The 16,981-nt window shown below is 36.6% G+C and overlaps 1 protein-coding gene across 2 annotated transcripts; it reads right to left on the reverse strand.

The window, feature by feature from the left end:
- Positions 1-2,319: 2,319 nt before the first annotated feature.
- LOC140155907 (myosin-2 essential light chain-like) lies at positions 2,320-15,913 on the reverse strand. Of its 2 annotated transcripts, none has more exons than XM_072178921.1 (6): positions 15,729-15,913; positions 15,344-15,371; positions 14,097-14,243; positions 12,586-12,750; positions 11,534-11,614; positions 2,320-2,735 (listed from the first exon to the last, which is right to left on the reverse strand). In XM_072178921.1, exons 1-6 carry the CDS (start codon positions 15,729-15,731, stop codon positions 2,707-2,709), a joined length of 453 nt encoding a protein of 150 aa, XP_072035022.1. In that variant the 5' UTR covers positions 15,732-15,913; the 3' UTR covers positions 2,320-2,706. The 2 variants fall into 2 exon arrangements, with proteins under 2 accessions (XP_072035022.1, XP_072035031.1); XM_072178930.1 differs by lacking the exon at positions 15,729-15,913 and adding an exon at positions 15,540-15,564.
- Between the last annotated feature and the right edge of the window lie 1,068 nt (positions 15,914-16,981).

A 16,981-nucleotide genomic window follows, 5' to 3' on the forward strand; every position in this document is an offset into this window, starting at 1 on the left:
GAAAATTTTGGCTAGATTAAGGACAAATTGGGCTGTTTTCCGAAAAAATTGAGAAAACTTTGAAAAAAGGACCCATCCATATACCAAAATAGGCTTTGAAAAAAGGGTCATTGATATACCAGAAGGCTGAAAATGCTCCCGGGGGCACTTCAATATGAAATGGATATAGGTGTAGGGCTGGCACTTTCGCACTATAAGGGGCATTCGGTGAGAGCAAAATGTAAAAAATATGGGGTCATTGGGTGAGAGCATGATTTTTGGCATTCGGTGAGAGCATGTAAAAAATATGGGGTCATTGGGTGAGAACATGACCTTTTTTTTAAATGGAATCTTTGGGTGAGAGCCGAAACAGCGCCACAAAAACCTCGAAAATCGAATTTCTAGTTCTAAATGGCTTCAAATTTCATTGTTTTTTTTTTCAAAATAAGTAACAAAATCAGTGATAAATGAAAGTTGCTGTTCAAATTGAACTTGTAAGGGTCTTTGGGTGACAGATCAAATGAAAAAATAGGGGGTCTTCGGGTGACAGAGCATGTGTTCGTAAATAAATATGGGGTCTTTGGGTGACAGCGATGCTGAAAAAGTTGAGTGCCCCCCGGGAAAATGCTACCCATGTTTGCGGCACGTCCCCGTATGGTCATTTGTACTGAGTACCCCCCCCCCCCCCGGGATATAATTACGGAACTGCCCTTAAAACTGACTATTATTATAGTGCCTATAAAGGCCCCTCAAAAACACAGACTGCCAAAAGAACACTTAATTGATCATTGGTATAATAAGTATATATTTTAATAACAAATGCATGAAATATAAAATTATTTACATATAAATAAACACGAACAGAAACAAACATAAAATGAACGTTGGGATCATTATAAATTGTAATAGCCTCCCAGCAAACACAAACCTTTTTTAACAGAAAACACCAGGAGAAAACGTTAATGCTGGGTTATATAAAGGGTATAAACATGTTAAAAACTTGCTTCAAAACATTCTGATATATTGCTATTTAAATGTTGACAAAATGTTGAGCAAAACTGTTTGCCAACAAATATTTTACAATAACATTTTGACATTTTACAAATATTGTTGCAGTATTTTTTCATATAAAATGTTTTATAAAGTAACATTTTCATGAGCTATATATAACCCGATATTTAAAACGTTTTGACCAAAACGAAACATGTTTTTTATCGTTTTAACGTTGTAAGGTAAAAACATTGTTGTTTACTGGGTTACTATTATATACTGAGGTCTCTAAAATAAATAGGCCTTTATAAACAAAATGGCGTTACACGTTTGCAAAGTATTTCTTGCAAAGAAATGCGAATAGTAAGTCGACGATATAAAACTTGACTGATGCACACTTGAAAGTATGTAAGAGAATATACATCATTACTCGTATAATACATCATTACTCGTATAATGAGTTGCATACTCATGGATGGCAAGATCAGCCACATACATAAACGCACCCCAATGACCCCATCCCCATATACGCACTTTTAAAAGCTTTAAAGACATGCAAACGAGGACCTATATAACTTGTTTCTCTCTATCCGAGGATCTTGCAGACACGAAGTTACATGTAGGCCCCAAACCGTGACTCACCTGACTTTAACAGGCTTTACACCGACACTACGAAAAACCGTCTTATCGGAGGACACCATTTTTATGACGCGTATTTGAGCACAGATTATGTGATTTGAGGCCGGTTTTTCAGCCATGTCTTTGCAAGTCACGTTTACATAAAGGGACATAAAAGGCATGTCTGCAACAAAGAAAGGATTAATCTTAATACATTTTTGCGTTTTTTTACATTACGCTGGTACTGGACAAGGAACCGTGGACATCTTCCGTTGCTGGGTGTCCTCCAGACTTGTAACGAATCATGACTCGACTCAGATTTCAGGCTTCCCCATAGAGATTGTACAGTGACTCGAGTCAAATATTTGACTCGACTCGACTCGACTCGACTCGACTCGACTCGACTCGACTCGAGATATTGCTAGAAATGACTCGACTCGACCATGAAATGAGTTGACTCGTTACAGCTCTGGTGTCCTCGGTTATCATGTTATTTGTCATGAGTAGACTTGCGTCCTCTTTGAAGGTCCGTACAAAAGCATCCCATATCCCCCACCCACCTCCGCACCCTCACAGCCTCCGTGGATACACCCCCAACACACCCCGGGTACACCCTACGGTAAATGAGGACCTTGTACTTAACTATCCAAACGCGGACGCGTGTTTTTTTCTGGGACGTTGTCCAGTTTTGCACAAATTGTACACTGTGACATCTTTTTGAATTTTAACCTATCAACCGGTGACGGATTTTTATATCTACATTAGGGGACGAACTCTCATGTGCATTATCAGGCTGTTTGCAGTCAATTACACATCTCAGCCAGCTAAACGGGGACGTCCCTGGTTGTAGCGAAGTCCACGGTTGAAATGTAAAATGTCCTAAAAACTACCACGTTTGTCGGGAAACACATTATACTTTTATAGTTGCATTAATCTGTTATTCTTCGGATTTTTGGTGGTCTATTTGTGAGTGCGTTGTGAATTTTGAAGTCATAACAAGCTCCAAATTCACTTGTTAGGCCCAGGCCTACCTAATTTGCTTTTAAAAAGTTTTAAAAAAATGGAATGGATAAAAGTTGGAGAGTTGTCATGGCAATAAATGATATACGTCTTGGCGTTTTATCCACTCATCATCAATTTGACAAATTCTGTAAGACAAAAAAGAATATCGTAAATGGTGATTATTAAATGGCACTTTCGTTATACATGTATATGGGTGTCCCTGATAGAACCATCGTCGAAAACTTAATTGTTTGGTTATTTTAACGCCACAACTAAAATAACTAAATAACAGGTGTAGTTGAGGAATAAATCAGCTATCACATACTTTTTAAATTTTGACAATTGACCACACTGTTCTTGAAATATAAGAACTTTACGAAACTCCCTCATTTTCAAACCTTTCCACGGATTTAAATATCAATCGATGATGGAGTGCTTATCACTGCGCATCATGAGGCGTCTGGGTGTCCCAAATTACCGAGTGAATAAAATTGAACGTAAGTCGAGAAATAGACATCAGAATCAAAAAAATTTAAACTGTAGCGCATAGCCGATTTTGTTGTGCATCACATACAAATTTTTTATTTGATTCGGTTGTCTGGTTCCGAGGAAATGAACGATTGCATAATGTGTGCATCAATGCAGTTCATTCCAAGTTTGATCAACAGGCGCTTTTTTATATTCGCTCACACCGCTTCCTAAAGTTTGTGTATCTTATTAAATTTAGTCCACATTATCTATTAAAATCCGACGGTGTCATGTCATTCATGCTTTCACTGAAGATGAATAACAGTTTGTCCCTGAAAACTTTGATTTCTGCAATTGGAAGCTCTCCAGCTTTAATTCTGTAGGTTTACAAAGAACATTTGAGCCAAGAATTACAATTATCAAGTGCTTACAGCTTTACGTGTGATTTTTGATACCACGCAACATTAATCATGTTAATATTGAAGTTTTAAAAGATTTAAACTTTGCATTACAATTTCTTGGAAATATTCCGAAAACATTAATGTGTGTGAGAATTTTTAAGCCAGGAATTCTTTATGTAGTAATTCCTTTATGTAACATTTATATCAACATTAACGAAAAAAGATATTTACAAATACCGAGCATCATCTTACATGAAAGCTTTAATTTTCAATATCGTGCAGGTTTTCAAATTTGAACAAAACCTAATTAAATGTTTTGCAAGAGACAGGTTGTTTAAAAATAATGAAAAGGATTTCATAGAACAAAATATGAAGCCCATTGACAGTTTAACCACTAGTGCGCATTGTGTTGAATGACCTTTCTTTCAAACTTGGAATGAAGTGAATTGACACATGCGTTAATATGTAACCGCTCATTTCTTCACGATCAGTCAACCGATTCCAATCAAATTGACGTAACATGCAGAATAAGATGGGCTACACGCTGATGTTTAAATTTTTGGATTCTGATGTCTAATTTTTTACTTACGTCCAAATTAATTTGCCTGGTAATTTTTTCTGGGACACCCTGTACATGTATTTGTCATTGATAGATTTTGACTCTATGGAACGGATCGAAAATGAGTATACATTTCCTTTGGAGGCCTGCGGATCGAGGATTACGTAATGGTCAATTCAGCGGTACGCATGAATTGTGTACAGCGTGGTGTGATCAAGGCATTGATTGTTGCCAGCACCGAGGACTACGGACGTCTAATTTTCCGTAGGCTTATTAAAACTTGTGTTCAGTTATCTCTTTTTGGATTGTGTGCAACATGTCCAATCCGGTGTCCAATGGCGTATGGCCTAGGCCCTATGGAACATGCTTGATGATAATTGTGATAGCTTGGGTTGTGTCTGATCCGTGTCACAGTCCGTCCAGTAATTTGGGTAGATGGGAGATGTTTGATGCTCAGAATTCAGATAATTCGAATCCTCTAGATTGTTAGGACTTCGGTTCCATTGATTGTTGCCAGCACCGAGGACTACGGACGTCTAATTTCTAGCGCTGTACTTTGTGTACACCTTTTGGTCAAATTGTATAAGGATGGCGTATTTAGTTCAGATAAAACAGATATGAGCCTAGTAAAAATATTACTATCAAGCTTGGTCTAGGCCAAGTTGGAATCGGGGTTTGAAAAGTATATATGGTATGTATGGCGGTTGCTTGTGAGACCTGGTAAGATGTTTTTGATTGACAAGAAGTAACAGATGTAAGGAGGTAGGTGATTTATTCCTCAAAATACATAGGCCTTGGAGGCCTATGGGGCTATGGATAGGCCTTACTGAAATGACTCATGGCCAGTACATTGGATGTGAATTGCATAGGAGTTGGTATCAACATTTAGGATGGTATCAAACATAAATGGTGGTTATACACCATGTCTATTATCAGTATAGTAATTGTCGCCATCCCTGGGTCGCCAATTTCTGGCATGAACGGTTTTATGTGGTCTCCGTCACAGCCGGATTTTCTGTCGTTATCTTTACGATGGGCTACATTTAGTCTGGGTACAAGACTGCTTAGTGAACACATTGTGATTGTATATTGATTGATCAGATAAATAAATAGGCATCATTATCATATCGTGTGATCGATGCGGGTACTTAATATGGTTTTGCTTTCATTTGATTTTTGGGGTTCTAACCCGGGGTTCTAATTGTACGCGACTCGCTTGACGAGGTCTCCAAATCAATATGGATAAAGTATAAAACCATAGATAATACCTGTGTACGTTTTTGATAAATTCTTGTTATACGGTATCTTCTAATAATTGTTATATCATATTATGACATAAATGCGGTTGTGCTGTCAGGCAGAGAGGTTGTTCACGTTACCCTTTTATCATGATCATACATAGGTTTCAATCTCGACTGCGATAGAGTAGTAGTCATAAGATTGGTTTAATGGTATTGACATCTCGATTTCTTGCAAGCTTTTGTCATACTTTTAGTACGTTACATGATTAATTTTGCCGTTGGAAACGCACCGATATATTTTTCTCGCGCAAGTATTGATTTTCGCATGTATTAATTTATTCAAAATTTCTAAATTAAATTTGATCCAGAACAACACCTGGCTTACGATTGATTAGTTTCATACCAGTTTGAAGCTCGATGGATTGCGAGATTGAAATCAAGAAGGGCCGTTATTCAGAACGCTGCACATGTCAGGGAACGCTGCTTTATCATGTCAGCTTGCATGGCTGTGTTCAGTTTGGCCTTTCGTTGGCCTTGGGCCTCAAAGCGGGCACTTTAATATAAGAACGTTAATTTGAAGCTTTTGTGTAGAAGTAGAATGCAAATTCATTCTGATTATGCTTATGGTAATGTCGCATAAGAATGTAGGTACTTATTAAGCCTATATGCTTCAGGATGTTTTTCAACATTTTCGTCATTTTCGGTTTTTGCTTAGGATAGACGATTACCAGTGTTGTTAGGCTATTTAGGAGGAATTCCATATTGGCCTTTATGAGATCATTCCTCTCACGTGGATTCATTGAGACATATAGGAGCTTTTCCATGGGCGTGAGCATTGTCGCCTTACCACGAACGTGGTCTTAAAAATTTCGAGTAAATAAGAAATTAATGAGCTTGGCATGAATATGTTTGTTATGTGGGCAATATGAATATATGGATTTGTATTACCATGGGAGTATTCCTACAGGAAAATGTAGATTCGCATAATTTCTGAGGTTTGCAGAGGCTAGAGCTTTCTGATCTTGGGAGCATTCCCGTGGATGAGTAAAGTACTTACTGTGGGTAAAGGCAGCTTCCCAGGGACGTATTGGAGCCTCTCACGGAATGTATGTGAGGATGTGCATGCTTGGTAGCAGACGCATGATTATATATGGGAGATTTCCCATGAACGTACATGAGTGTATATGGGAGCATTCCCATGAAGGTGTATGGGAGCATATCATGGACGTGTATGAGAGCATTCACATGATTGTGTATGGGAGCATTCTCTTGAATGAGTTTGGGAGCAATTTATGTTTATCATGAATGTGCGGTGTCTCGGTTTGGCATCTGATAAGCTCTATCTAGAACATCACGCAGAGTGTATGTGAGCATTTCTATAAAATGTATATGGGAGCTTTTGAATATTAAGTGTATGGGAGAATTCACATGAATGTGTCTGGGAACATTCCATGAATTTGGTATACATAGGAGCATTCTCATGGGAGAGTCTATGGGAGAGCATTCCAATGAACGAGTGCATTGTATGGGAGCATTCCCATGAACGTGCATGGGAGCATTTACATAATGCGTACGGGAGTTTTTCCATGAATGTGTATTGGAGCATTGGGATGAATGTGTATGGGATCGAGTATCTCGTGGATGGGAGCATCCCATGGGTGCATATATGGGAGCATCACATGGGTTTGTATGGGAGTTTTTCCCACGGACGTGGATGGGAGTATTCTCATGGATCCTGGCTGTAGATGTGTATGGGAGCAAGGTCCCAAAGGTTGCATATAACATAACATTATTTTATATGAGCATTCCCATATGGATGTGTCTAGGCCTATTTAGGAGCAGTATCATCGATGTGTATGGAATTTCCTATTGAGGTGTATGGAGCAAAGGAGGATGTATAGGCATATCTGGGTTCATACACACAGAGGATGTGTTTAATGGAATTTGATCATTCCCATTAAAGTTCCGGTTGGTTTGGTTTTTTCTGTGCATAATGGATGAGGCCATTCGGAATGAGCAGAATGGATGATAGAGTATAGAAGGAAGCATTCCTTCAGATTTATACGGGAGCTTTCCATTGATAAAGGACAGTCTCATGGATATGAAAGATCTCTGTTGGAGCTTTTCCATGGACGTGGCAATGCAAGAGTATTTACATGACATGGATCGTGGACTTGGAAGAATGTGCAATAGTAAATGTAGGTTCTAATAGACCATAGACTAAATCAATTGATTTGTCCCTCAGCCGGTTAAACTAGGGCTAATATCTCGATATTTGGGTGACTGTTAATGAACTTTACTCCGTAGCGGGTAGTCTTGGGTACACCTCATCATGATCATAATAGAGATGAGCAAGCTAAGCATTTATAGCAATGTGTTCTATACCATAATTGTGTCGTCATGAAAGATTTTGGAAGTGCATCACTTGTAGGGGTAAACGGATGAAATGGATTATACTGTATTACCAGCTGCATGGATTTGGGATATGGATACGCATTTCAACAGCATTATCTTCATGATTAGGATATATACATGCATGTTGTATTGTTAGCAGTGAATATGTGTGTCTTCGAAGACATGCTGGGTTTCTGCTTATTATTATCAAAGATCATGAAGATCATGGAAGGTAGAAATTCGTAAGTTTCGTGCATGGGTTAAGAGAGGTATTGGAGATGGATATTCGAGTCTGTTCATGTTTTTTTTTACGTTTATGATATGTACAGCTTCACCAAGTTGGTTTTTTGAGATTTCTATATAGGCGTTCTCCATGTTCACGAGGTATTCCTAGCTGAGTAGATGTTAACGTATTCCTTAAAGAATACATTATAGGTACGGTGTTTTGGTTTGTTTTTCAAAGTTCAGTAATTGGATTATTCCTGAAGACAGATGTGAGCATTTCGGAGAGTATTCTCATTATATTATTCATGGATGTCCATTTTTGTTTGCTTATGCATAGTTATAGTACATGTAGTATGCACGACTGAGCTCGATTTACGTTTACTATATAGGTCTACAGGTATTTTTCTATATATATCTTAAGGATATCGTATGTGACAAGGGCAGTGTTTTGTGAAAGTAAAATGTCAGAAGAATTTATTTTATTCATAGAAGCACTTGGATCTGAATATCCACATATTTAGTTGCGGTTCTGCTCTTCATATTAGGCATATATGTGTTCATGTTTCACCAGTAACTAGTATTTCAGTAAGTAAATTTGTGAGATGCGCCAAAATTCATCAGACGTTGCATCTGCCTTTGTGACTACACTCAAGGCAGTAATAAAGCTGCAATAGCTTCTTGTACTGAGTTATAGACCTTTTGCTGTTACACAAGTATCTGTGGCGTTCGGAGTTCATGAACCTGTTGAATTTGTCAGTTTGGCAGAAGCGTTTGAGTTTCTTCGTGTTAGTGGTTCTTATTAAATGAGACCATAGGGTCTTTGATTAGACGAGATATTTACATATTTTTACAGAGAGTCAAAGTGACTTTATTGGTCCAAGCTCTGTACATTAGTGCAATGTTGTATGTTATAAATATGTTGGATGCTTACACCACAGATCTGTGCTTACACTAAACATGCTAAACGCTGGTGATTTTCATGTATATAGTTAATATATATATATAGGCATCTTTTATTTTAGCCAAAAGAGTATTGGTTTTACAGTCTCAGTACTGAGGTGGCAATTTATTTGGCGATTCAGGGGCGAGGGGCCTGAGGTCCTGGGATCAGGACTAGGGAAATGTGATTTGTTTTTGTTTTGACAATGCCTGAGGGCTGGTGCGAGCGGGGAAATAAGAACTAGTAGCATAATGTCTATATATAGGCCTATATAGGAGTATCACATTCATCGAGGGGTTTGTAGCTCGGAATAAATTATTCCAGATTAGTTTGAGTTTGAGCTCAGCATAGCTATTATTCAGTGTGGACCGTTTGCCCGCCCGTTCTTTATATCTTGATAAGGGGTAGGTCGCGGCTCACGAACAATATTCCCCTGGTAATATAAACTGTATCATTGTGTGTTTGTTTTGCAGGTTGATAGATCCTAGAGAAGTAGGCGCAATTGGAAATGATTTATTTCCGATTGAGCTTGCGAATTAGGAAATAATATACATTTCCTTTGGAGGCCTGCGGATCGAGGATTACGTAATGGTCAATTCAGCGGTACGCATGAATTGTGTACAGCGTGGTGTGATCAAGGCATTGATTGTTGCCAGCACCGAGGACTACGGACGTCTAATTTTCCGTAGGCTTATTAAAACTTGTGTTCAGTTATCTCTTTTTGGATTGTGTGCAACATGTCCAATCCGGTGTCCAATGGCGTATGGCCTAGGCCCTATGGAACATGCTTGATGATAATTGTGATAGCTTGGGTTGTGTCTGATCCGTGTCACAGTCCGTCCAGTAATTTGGGTAGATGGGAGATGTTTGATGCTCAGAATTCAGATAATTCGAATCCTCTAGATTGTTAGGACTTCGGTTCCGTAGGGCTAAAGAATTGTTATTCTTATTCGCATGGCATATATTGATTTGTTTAACAATGTTTAAGTTTATGTTATAATAAACACATGTGACGTAAATGTTTTCTGCTTTCTGCATAGAAATATTATCTATGTTGACAGGCGTTATATGGTTTAAGGCTATGCCTATATATTAGGCCTTCAATGAAGAAACGATTTCTTGAGCAGAGCATAGTGAAGGATAATTGGACCTAGCATATAGGTCTTGTTATACTATTCTTTATGAATCGCAGACCTATCAGTAGGTCTTCTAGCTTCTTACGAAGTTACACCCGTTATAGCCGGGTCTGACCGTCTCGATGTCCGTCCGTAGTTCGCGGCTGACGAACAATATTCCCCTGGTAAGATAAACTGTATCATTGTGTGTTTGTTTTGCAGGTTGATAGATCCTAGAGAAGTAGGCGCAATTGGAAATGATTTATTTCCGATTGAGCTTGCGAATTAGGAAATAAGTAAGTTTCGTAAAATTCTTTTATTTCAAAAACGGATCGGTCAATTATCAAAATTCTTTCAGGGACACCGTGTACAACGAATCTATAGAAGATCTTTCTTAAGGCTACCGATACTTGAGCGGGTATACATATGCACTCTTTAAACAAAATATCACCCAATCCTATATACGAATGTAGGTCTTAAGGGGGTACTACACCCCTGTGGTAAATTTGTGACTATTTTTGCATTTTTCTCAAAAATAACAACACACTGGTAACTAAAGTTATGTATATTATTGGGGCAAGGAATCCAATTACTACATTGAAATTTCAGTGACTCAAGACAAGCGGTTCAGTATATATGATAGGAAACGAGGTACATCCTAGCGGTACCTTATATTTTATCATAAATAACAAACCGCTTGCCTTGGGTCACTGAAATTCCAGTGTAGTAATTGGATTCCTTGCCCTATAATATACATAACTTTTTTTTACCACTGTGTTATTAGTTTTTGAGAAAAATGCAAAAATAGTCACAAATTTATCGAGGGGTGTAGTACCCCCTTAACGTTAAAAAATTGATAAAACATTGGTTTCATAACTACTGTCCAATTTACATAAAACTGATTTTACTTTTACTTCCGTATTAAAAGATGGGCCTAATTGCAACACCACCAAAAACAAAGGCAACTTTCCTGGATTTGACAGTATATGAGCTTGTGTGTCAGAAAAGTTGTTGTCTGATAATACATTCGCCATGTATTTGAATATTCAGTTTTTATCATTCTTGAAAGAAAGAAAGAAAGAAAGAAAGAAAGAAAGAAAGAAAGAAGGAACTAAAGAAAGAAAGAAAGAAAGAAAGAAGGAACTAAAGAAAGAAAGAAAGAAAGAAAGAAAGAAAGAAAGAAAGAAAGAAAGAAAGAAAGAAAGAAAGAAAGAAAGAAAGAAAGAAAGAAAGAAAGAAAGAAAGAAAGAAAGAAAGAAAGAAAAAGAAAGAAAGAAAAGAAAGAAAGAAAGAAAGAAAGAAAGAAAGAAAGAAGGAAGGAAGGAAGGAAGGAAGGAAGGAAGGAAGGAAGGAAGGAAGGGAAGGAAGGAAGGAAGGAAGGAAGGAAGGAAGGAAGGAAGGAAGGAAGGAAGGAAGGAAGGAAGGAAGGAAGGAAGGAAGGAAGGAAGGAAGGAAGGAAGGAAGGAAGGAAGGAAGGAAGGAAGGAAGGAAGGAAGGAAGGAAGGAAGGAAGGAAGGAAGGAAGGAAGGAAGGAAGGAAATGAATGGCAGAAAAAAGCAAGGAAGAAGGAGAAAGAGGTAAAAGCAAATGATTTATCATACCTTCATAATTGACTTCCCCTTGTTGATCCACAACTCCTCCTTGCATTAATTGGTCTATCTCATCATCTGTCAGCCTTTCGCCTATCAGAAAAATATTTTTATATTTATGATACACATCGATCTGATTCAAGGTATATCATGTAAACAAGGTTAGGCCTACAAAATTATCACCCGGGATTATCACACGGTGATAACGAAATTTGGCACCTTAAATATCTTTATGTAGTCTCACATGTCGCTGGCATACAGAGAATTTGAAAACTGATCATATGAACAACTTGACCAAAATAATGATCACGACGGTATCTAATTCTGAATCTTTTTGTTATTATAAACAGCTCAACTTATAATAACGGTTATCATGCCTCTTATGTATAATGTAAAAGGGAGCTCCGGTAGTGCAGTTTCGCTGGCTGCTGGAGCTTTTGGACTCCACGGTCAATACTTTGCTAAGTAGTTTTACCGCATACCGGAGACTCTCACAAATTCACCATACGCATTCCATGAGTCAATAGACACTTGATGTCATTGCTCCGTTTAAAATAGCAAGAAAGGTTTTTTTTAGATGGATAGATCCTCTTTTTTTTTACAGCAATAAAAACTTTTTTTGAAATTTTGCCCTATGATTTAGTAACTGGGGCTAGGGTCCGAAGTTGTTATGTGAAGCGTGGTTCAAAAATTGAACGAAATTTAATATTTAATATTCTGATGTTTATTATCGTCTCAGATTGGTATATTCAAATTACGAACCCTTTACATTGACAACCTGTTATAATTGTTCAGGAATATAATGAGACTTAAAAAAAATAAAAACAAGATTGTCAAAAATACATAGCCTAATAAGAGTGGAACTTGAGCGAATAATTAGTCCTATTTAATAATAACCATTGTGTGGACAATAAACACCCATCCACTCGTATATCTATACCATAAAATTAGTTGATTTATGTTTCCAAATATTTTTTGCTTGAAACCAGAAGCGTATAATATTACCACGATGGTAAATATTACAAAGTTTTGTCAGTAATAATATTAATAATGACTAAATTTACCTAGAGCACTGAGAACATGTCTTAATTCTGCAGAGCTAATTGTACCATTGCCATCTCTGTCAAAGACTCGCAGCCCATCAATGAAATCCTCTACTGTCCCGGGGGTGCTACGCTTGGAATAGGCCAGGAATTGAGGAATGAATTCTTCAAAAGAGATGCGTTTATCTGTGAAAAAAAGATGGATACCGGTAGGTTATATTACGGTAATCGTGGTAAATCATGGTATTAAAGGCAATGACAAAAAAGGTTTCCCCTTGTAACCATGGTAATATTCCCGGGGCAAGTTGATGATTATGTGTCAGAACCCTTCCATTCCAAGTGAGAAGTGAAATTGTCCAGTATTTTGACTGCCCCACATAATCCAGTATTTTGACTGCCCCACAGAACCCTTCCATTCCAAGTGAGAAGTGAAATTGTCCAGTATTTTGACTGCCCCACATAATTCCAAGTGAGAAGTGAAATTGTCCAGTATTTTGACTGCCCCACATAATTCCAAGTGAGAAGTGAAATTGTCCAGTATTTTGACTGCCCCACATAATTCCAAGTGAGAAGTGAAATTGTCCAGTATTTTGACTGCCCCACATAATTCCAAGTGAGAAGTGAAATTGTCCAGTATTTTGACTGCCCCACATAATTATGAAGTTGAAGAATTACACTATGTTAAGTTGGAAGACTTAAACCAGTAAACATAAACTGGCATGAAAACTTGTTTTGGTATGTACTTTTTGTATCAGCACAATATCATGAATATATGGTTCGGCTATAGGCCTATTTGTAGTTGTCACAAATAATGCAAATAAATTGCTAAAAATGATATTGCTAAAATGGCAATATTTTATGCGCTGCGACTTTGTTATGAGCGTTGGAACGTGCATGTATGTGGTGGTGAAATGAAGCCGGATTTATATTCAAGCAAATGCGAGTTCAGCTTTGTTTATCTTTCTCAATGAACAATTGAACATGTATAGAAATAAGAGGTCATCAAGTCAGATGTACTGATATGCCATAATACATCACAGAATTCTCAGATATCACAATTATTAATATCACCATTCTTCAAATAGACCTATATTATTCAAATTGAACATGTAAAAGTAAACTTTGACAAAAAGAATGGGGGCAAAATTAGGCCTTGAGGAATTCCCAATTCCAAAATGTAGTAGACTTCAGTACACTTTAAGATTGTTGCTGACCAATCTGGCTCAAAAATCACTTCATAAACCATATAACATGCATTTTTGTATTAGATTCCACGAGAGAAAAAAAATGACGGACAATAAATATTGCTAACTGTATACTAATTATGGTAATTTGAAATTGTTTTAAAGATCAAATTAAAACGTATTTCTTTATTCAAATCCAATGGAACATTGATGGAACACAAAGGAAAACACGGGGTTATGGCTTAAGATAGTAAGTTTGGCAAACAAAGTTTAAAGTTGCATGCAATTGCTAGTGGCGGAAAATTTCAAGGCAAATTTTAAATAATAATGATGTACACTTCTACCTACCTCCCTTTGGGTCCATTTCGTTCGAAATCTTTTTGATATCAGCCTCTGTTGGGTTTTGTCCTAATGCTCTTATTACATCACCTACTTGCGTTGAGTCGATTTTCGAGTCGCCCTTTGTGTCGAACAGGGAGAAAATGTCTCCGTATTCTGTAATGATGTTAAAGTATTGTCATTAGTGTTAGGCCAAGTAAAATAAAAATCATGTTTCACGTCCGGGTATTTGAAAAAAATGAGGAAGAGGGGGCTTTTTATTTTTTATCGCAAAATTGGTATAAATACCCATAATTAGAGCTGTTTTAGCACACACAATAATGCCTGGAAAAAGGAGGAGGCCTCTTTTCATTTCTTGTTCTGAGAGATAGACCCCCTCTAATTATCACAAAACCTTCCAAAAGTGTTTCTTGATTATCAGCAAGGCTATATTGAAAGCATCTCTACTTCCTAGACAGTAGTACATATTTTTAGAAAAGTTATGACTGAATTTCAAAAAATAAAAATATAATTGAAGAAACCTCAAAAAAGGAAGCGGGAGGGGACGTGAAACATGTTTATTTTTTTATTTGGTCTTATTATGATTACAGTTTAATATACAAGTGCACTATTTAATTAAGGTATACGTACACTATGATGGTGTTAATAGTAACATTTTATATATTCTATATTGTATGAAACATTACACAATATATTTTAGTATATTTTTATTCAAGTTAATGACCAACTTAGTTCCACGTAATAATTATTAACGTTTTGTGTCATTTACTCTTTTTGCACGACTATAATTATACTATTACCGCTTTGCCTTGAACTTGACTGAATATAAAGGTTTAGTGAGTTGTTGAACGGATATCTTGGCCCACAACCACTCAACCGTAATAACATGGTTGAATATACTAATAATTAGGTACAGCGGAAGTGGTATACTTGGTACATGCACCTAACCTAAATGAGTACTTTAGTATATATTATATAGAAGTAAATTTTCAGTAAATTATTAATTAATTTAAAAGAATATTGATAGTCAGTCAATTTATATTTACAAGTAATTTTGCGATATTCCTATAATCAAATATCATATTCCGATGCAACGATTATGAATGGAACTGTTGTGATTATTAATAGTTTCTGGTTGACCAGATTGATTTAATCACAACTTGTTGTGTATCCATATACGAATATATATAGGACCATGAGTTAATAAAGGTATATCACTCTCAAGAAAATGGAGTTTGGTGATAGTTTTGACTTACCGTGTCTCTGATCTTCCGTTAAAGTAGTCTGTATAGAGAGAGGATACGACAGAGAGAAATATTATTATCTTCATTAGGTCAGCAAGACTACACTTGTTTTGAAATCAAATTATGATAGGTCAAATCATCACCCAAGATTTCAATGGCATGATTCGATAAATTAGACATATTTTCTTCCAGTTAATGAGAGACTTACCATTTTGCACCCGATAGAGATGTGTAAAACCGAATTATATAGGCATACAGATTCCGCAATTTTTTTTATCACTGTCAATGTATGTGCAACACAATTCGTCAGAATATGAAATAACTAACACATTATATGATTTATTTATTAACAAATCAATCTGATAATACATTAGATATTTCTGCTATTCAAACTTACCATTTTGTTGGAATTCTTGGTCTAGTGAAATCTGAGGCAAACCACTTCCGTAAGTTTCACTTACGACGACCTACCTATATATATTCCTATCTCTCCAACAGTGATAGTAATTTATATGTATGTCACTGCACTGGTTGGTGTATCAATGGTTTGGTATGTATGGAGTAAACCAACGCAGCATAGTCAGCCTGCGTTCACTTCCTGATTTTCAACAGATGAATACAAAATAGTTTCCGTTCAGAAACAACATGATCGATTTGTGATACAACCACCGCCACGCCTATGAATTAGTCTACCAAGTTTTAGATATACTAATAAAATATTGTCCAAGTAATAGTCTTAATTAATAGAAGTAATTAAAACGATGGATTTGCTGGATTTGCCGGGTGGATTTGCAATAAACAAGGAATGCTAGTACCTTCCATTATTACGTGCGACATACGCTTATTGCTGATGTCAAGTTCAGTTTTGTGAAAATTGTATGAAAAAAAATCAAACACTATTATAGGCCTACCATATATGGCGGCAATTGAATAAATGGCAATTGGACTAAATTGGAATTGGACGAAACAGCAATATATTTGGACCAAGTGGCAATTAGACGAATTGACAGTTGGAGATGGTGTATTGGACGGGGACCCCATACCAATTCAATAATTAATAATATTATTCAAAACATGTAATATAATACATAAATATAAATGCTCATAATATCTTGTGAAAATATTAAGAAAAGAAAACTGTATCAAATATTTTCTGTTGGGATCACATTTTCTTCCGTTGCAATAATAATATTTGTTGAAAGTCACGATGTTTCGGACTTTTTTGGACTTCAAATTGGTCAGAGTATATCGAGTGGCGACCATCGGCCCTCATGAAGTCTTTAACAACAAAGGATCAGTTTAGGAAAATAAACAGATTCCAGCAATATTTACGGTATTGAAACATACAGTATGCCCACTCCTGAAATTCAGAACACGTAGAATCAACCATCAATCAAGATAAAAAGAATTAATTAAAGGCCAATTCAGTGATGTTTGTTATTGTTTAGATCCGTGGTTTAATGTATGTAAAATCACAATAAATTTCATAAGTTTTCCTGCGGATACTTCTTCACATTCATCTATGTTCACACGTTTCTCAACACCAAAAAAAAAAAAAAAGGAAAAATAAATAAAACACTTAATGCAAGATGACTCAACTATAATAGCCGGATAAGGTGGGGACATGTAACGCTTAAATTCATTAAATCA

The sequence above is a fragment of the Amphiura filiformis genome, chromosome 1 (genome assembly GCF_039555335.1).
Source record: "Amphiura filiformis chromosome 1, Afil_fr2py, whole genome shotgun sequence".
Classification (NCBI taxonomy): domain Eukaryota; kingdom Metazoa; phylum Echinodermata; class Ophiuroidea; order Amphilepidida; family Amphiuridae; genus Amphiura; species Amphiura filiformis.

What these genes read in the sequence shown, in the direction of transcription:
- LOC140155907 (XM_072178921.1), bottom strand. An exon ending in CGAAATGGACCCAAAGGGAG is followed by an intron (nt 12,751 to 14,096) that starts GTAGGTAGAAGT and finishes TTTTTTTCACAG; the next exon opens with ATAAACGCATCTCTTTTGAA. An exon ending in AGGGGAAGTCAATTATGAAG is followed by an intron (nt 2,736 to 11,533) that starts GTATGATAAATC and finishes TTTGTCTTACAG; the next exon opens with AATTTGTCAAATTGATGATG.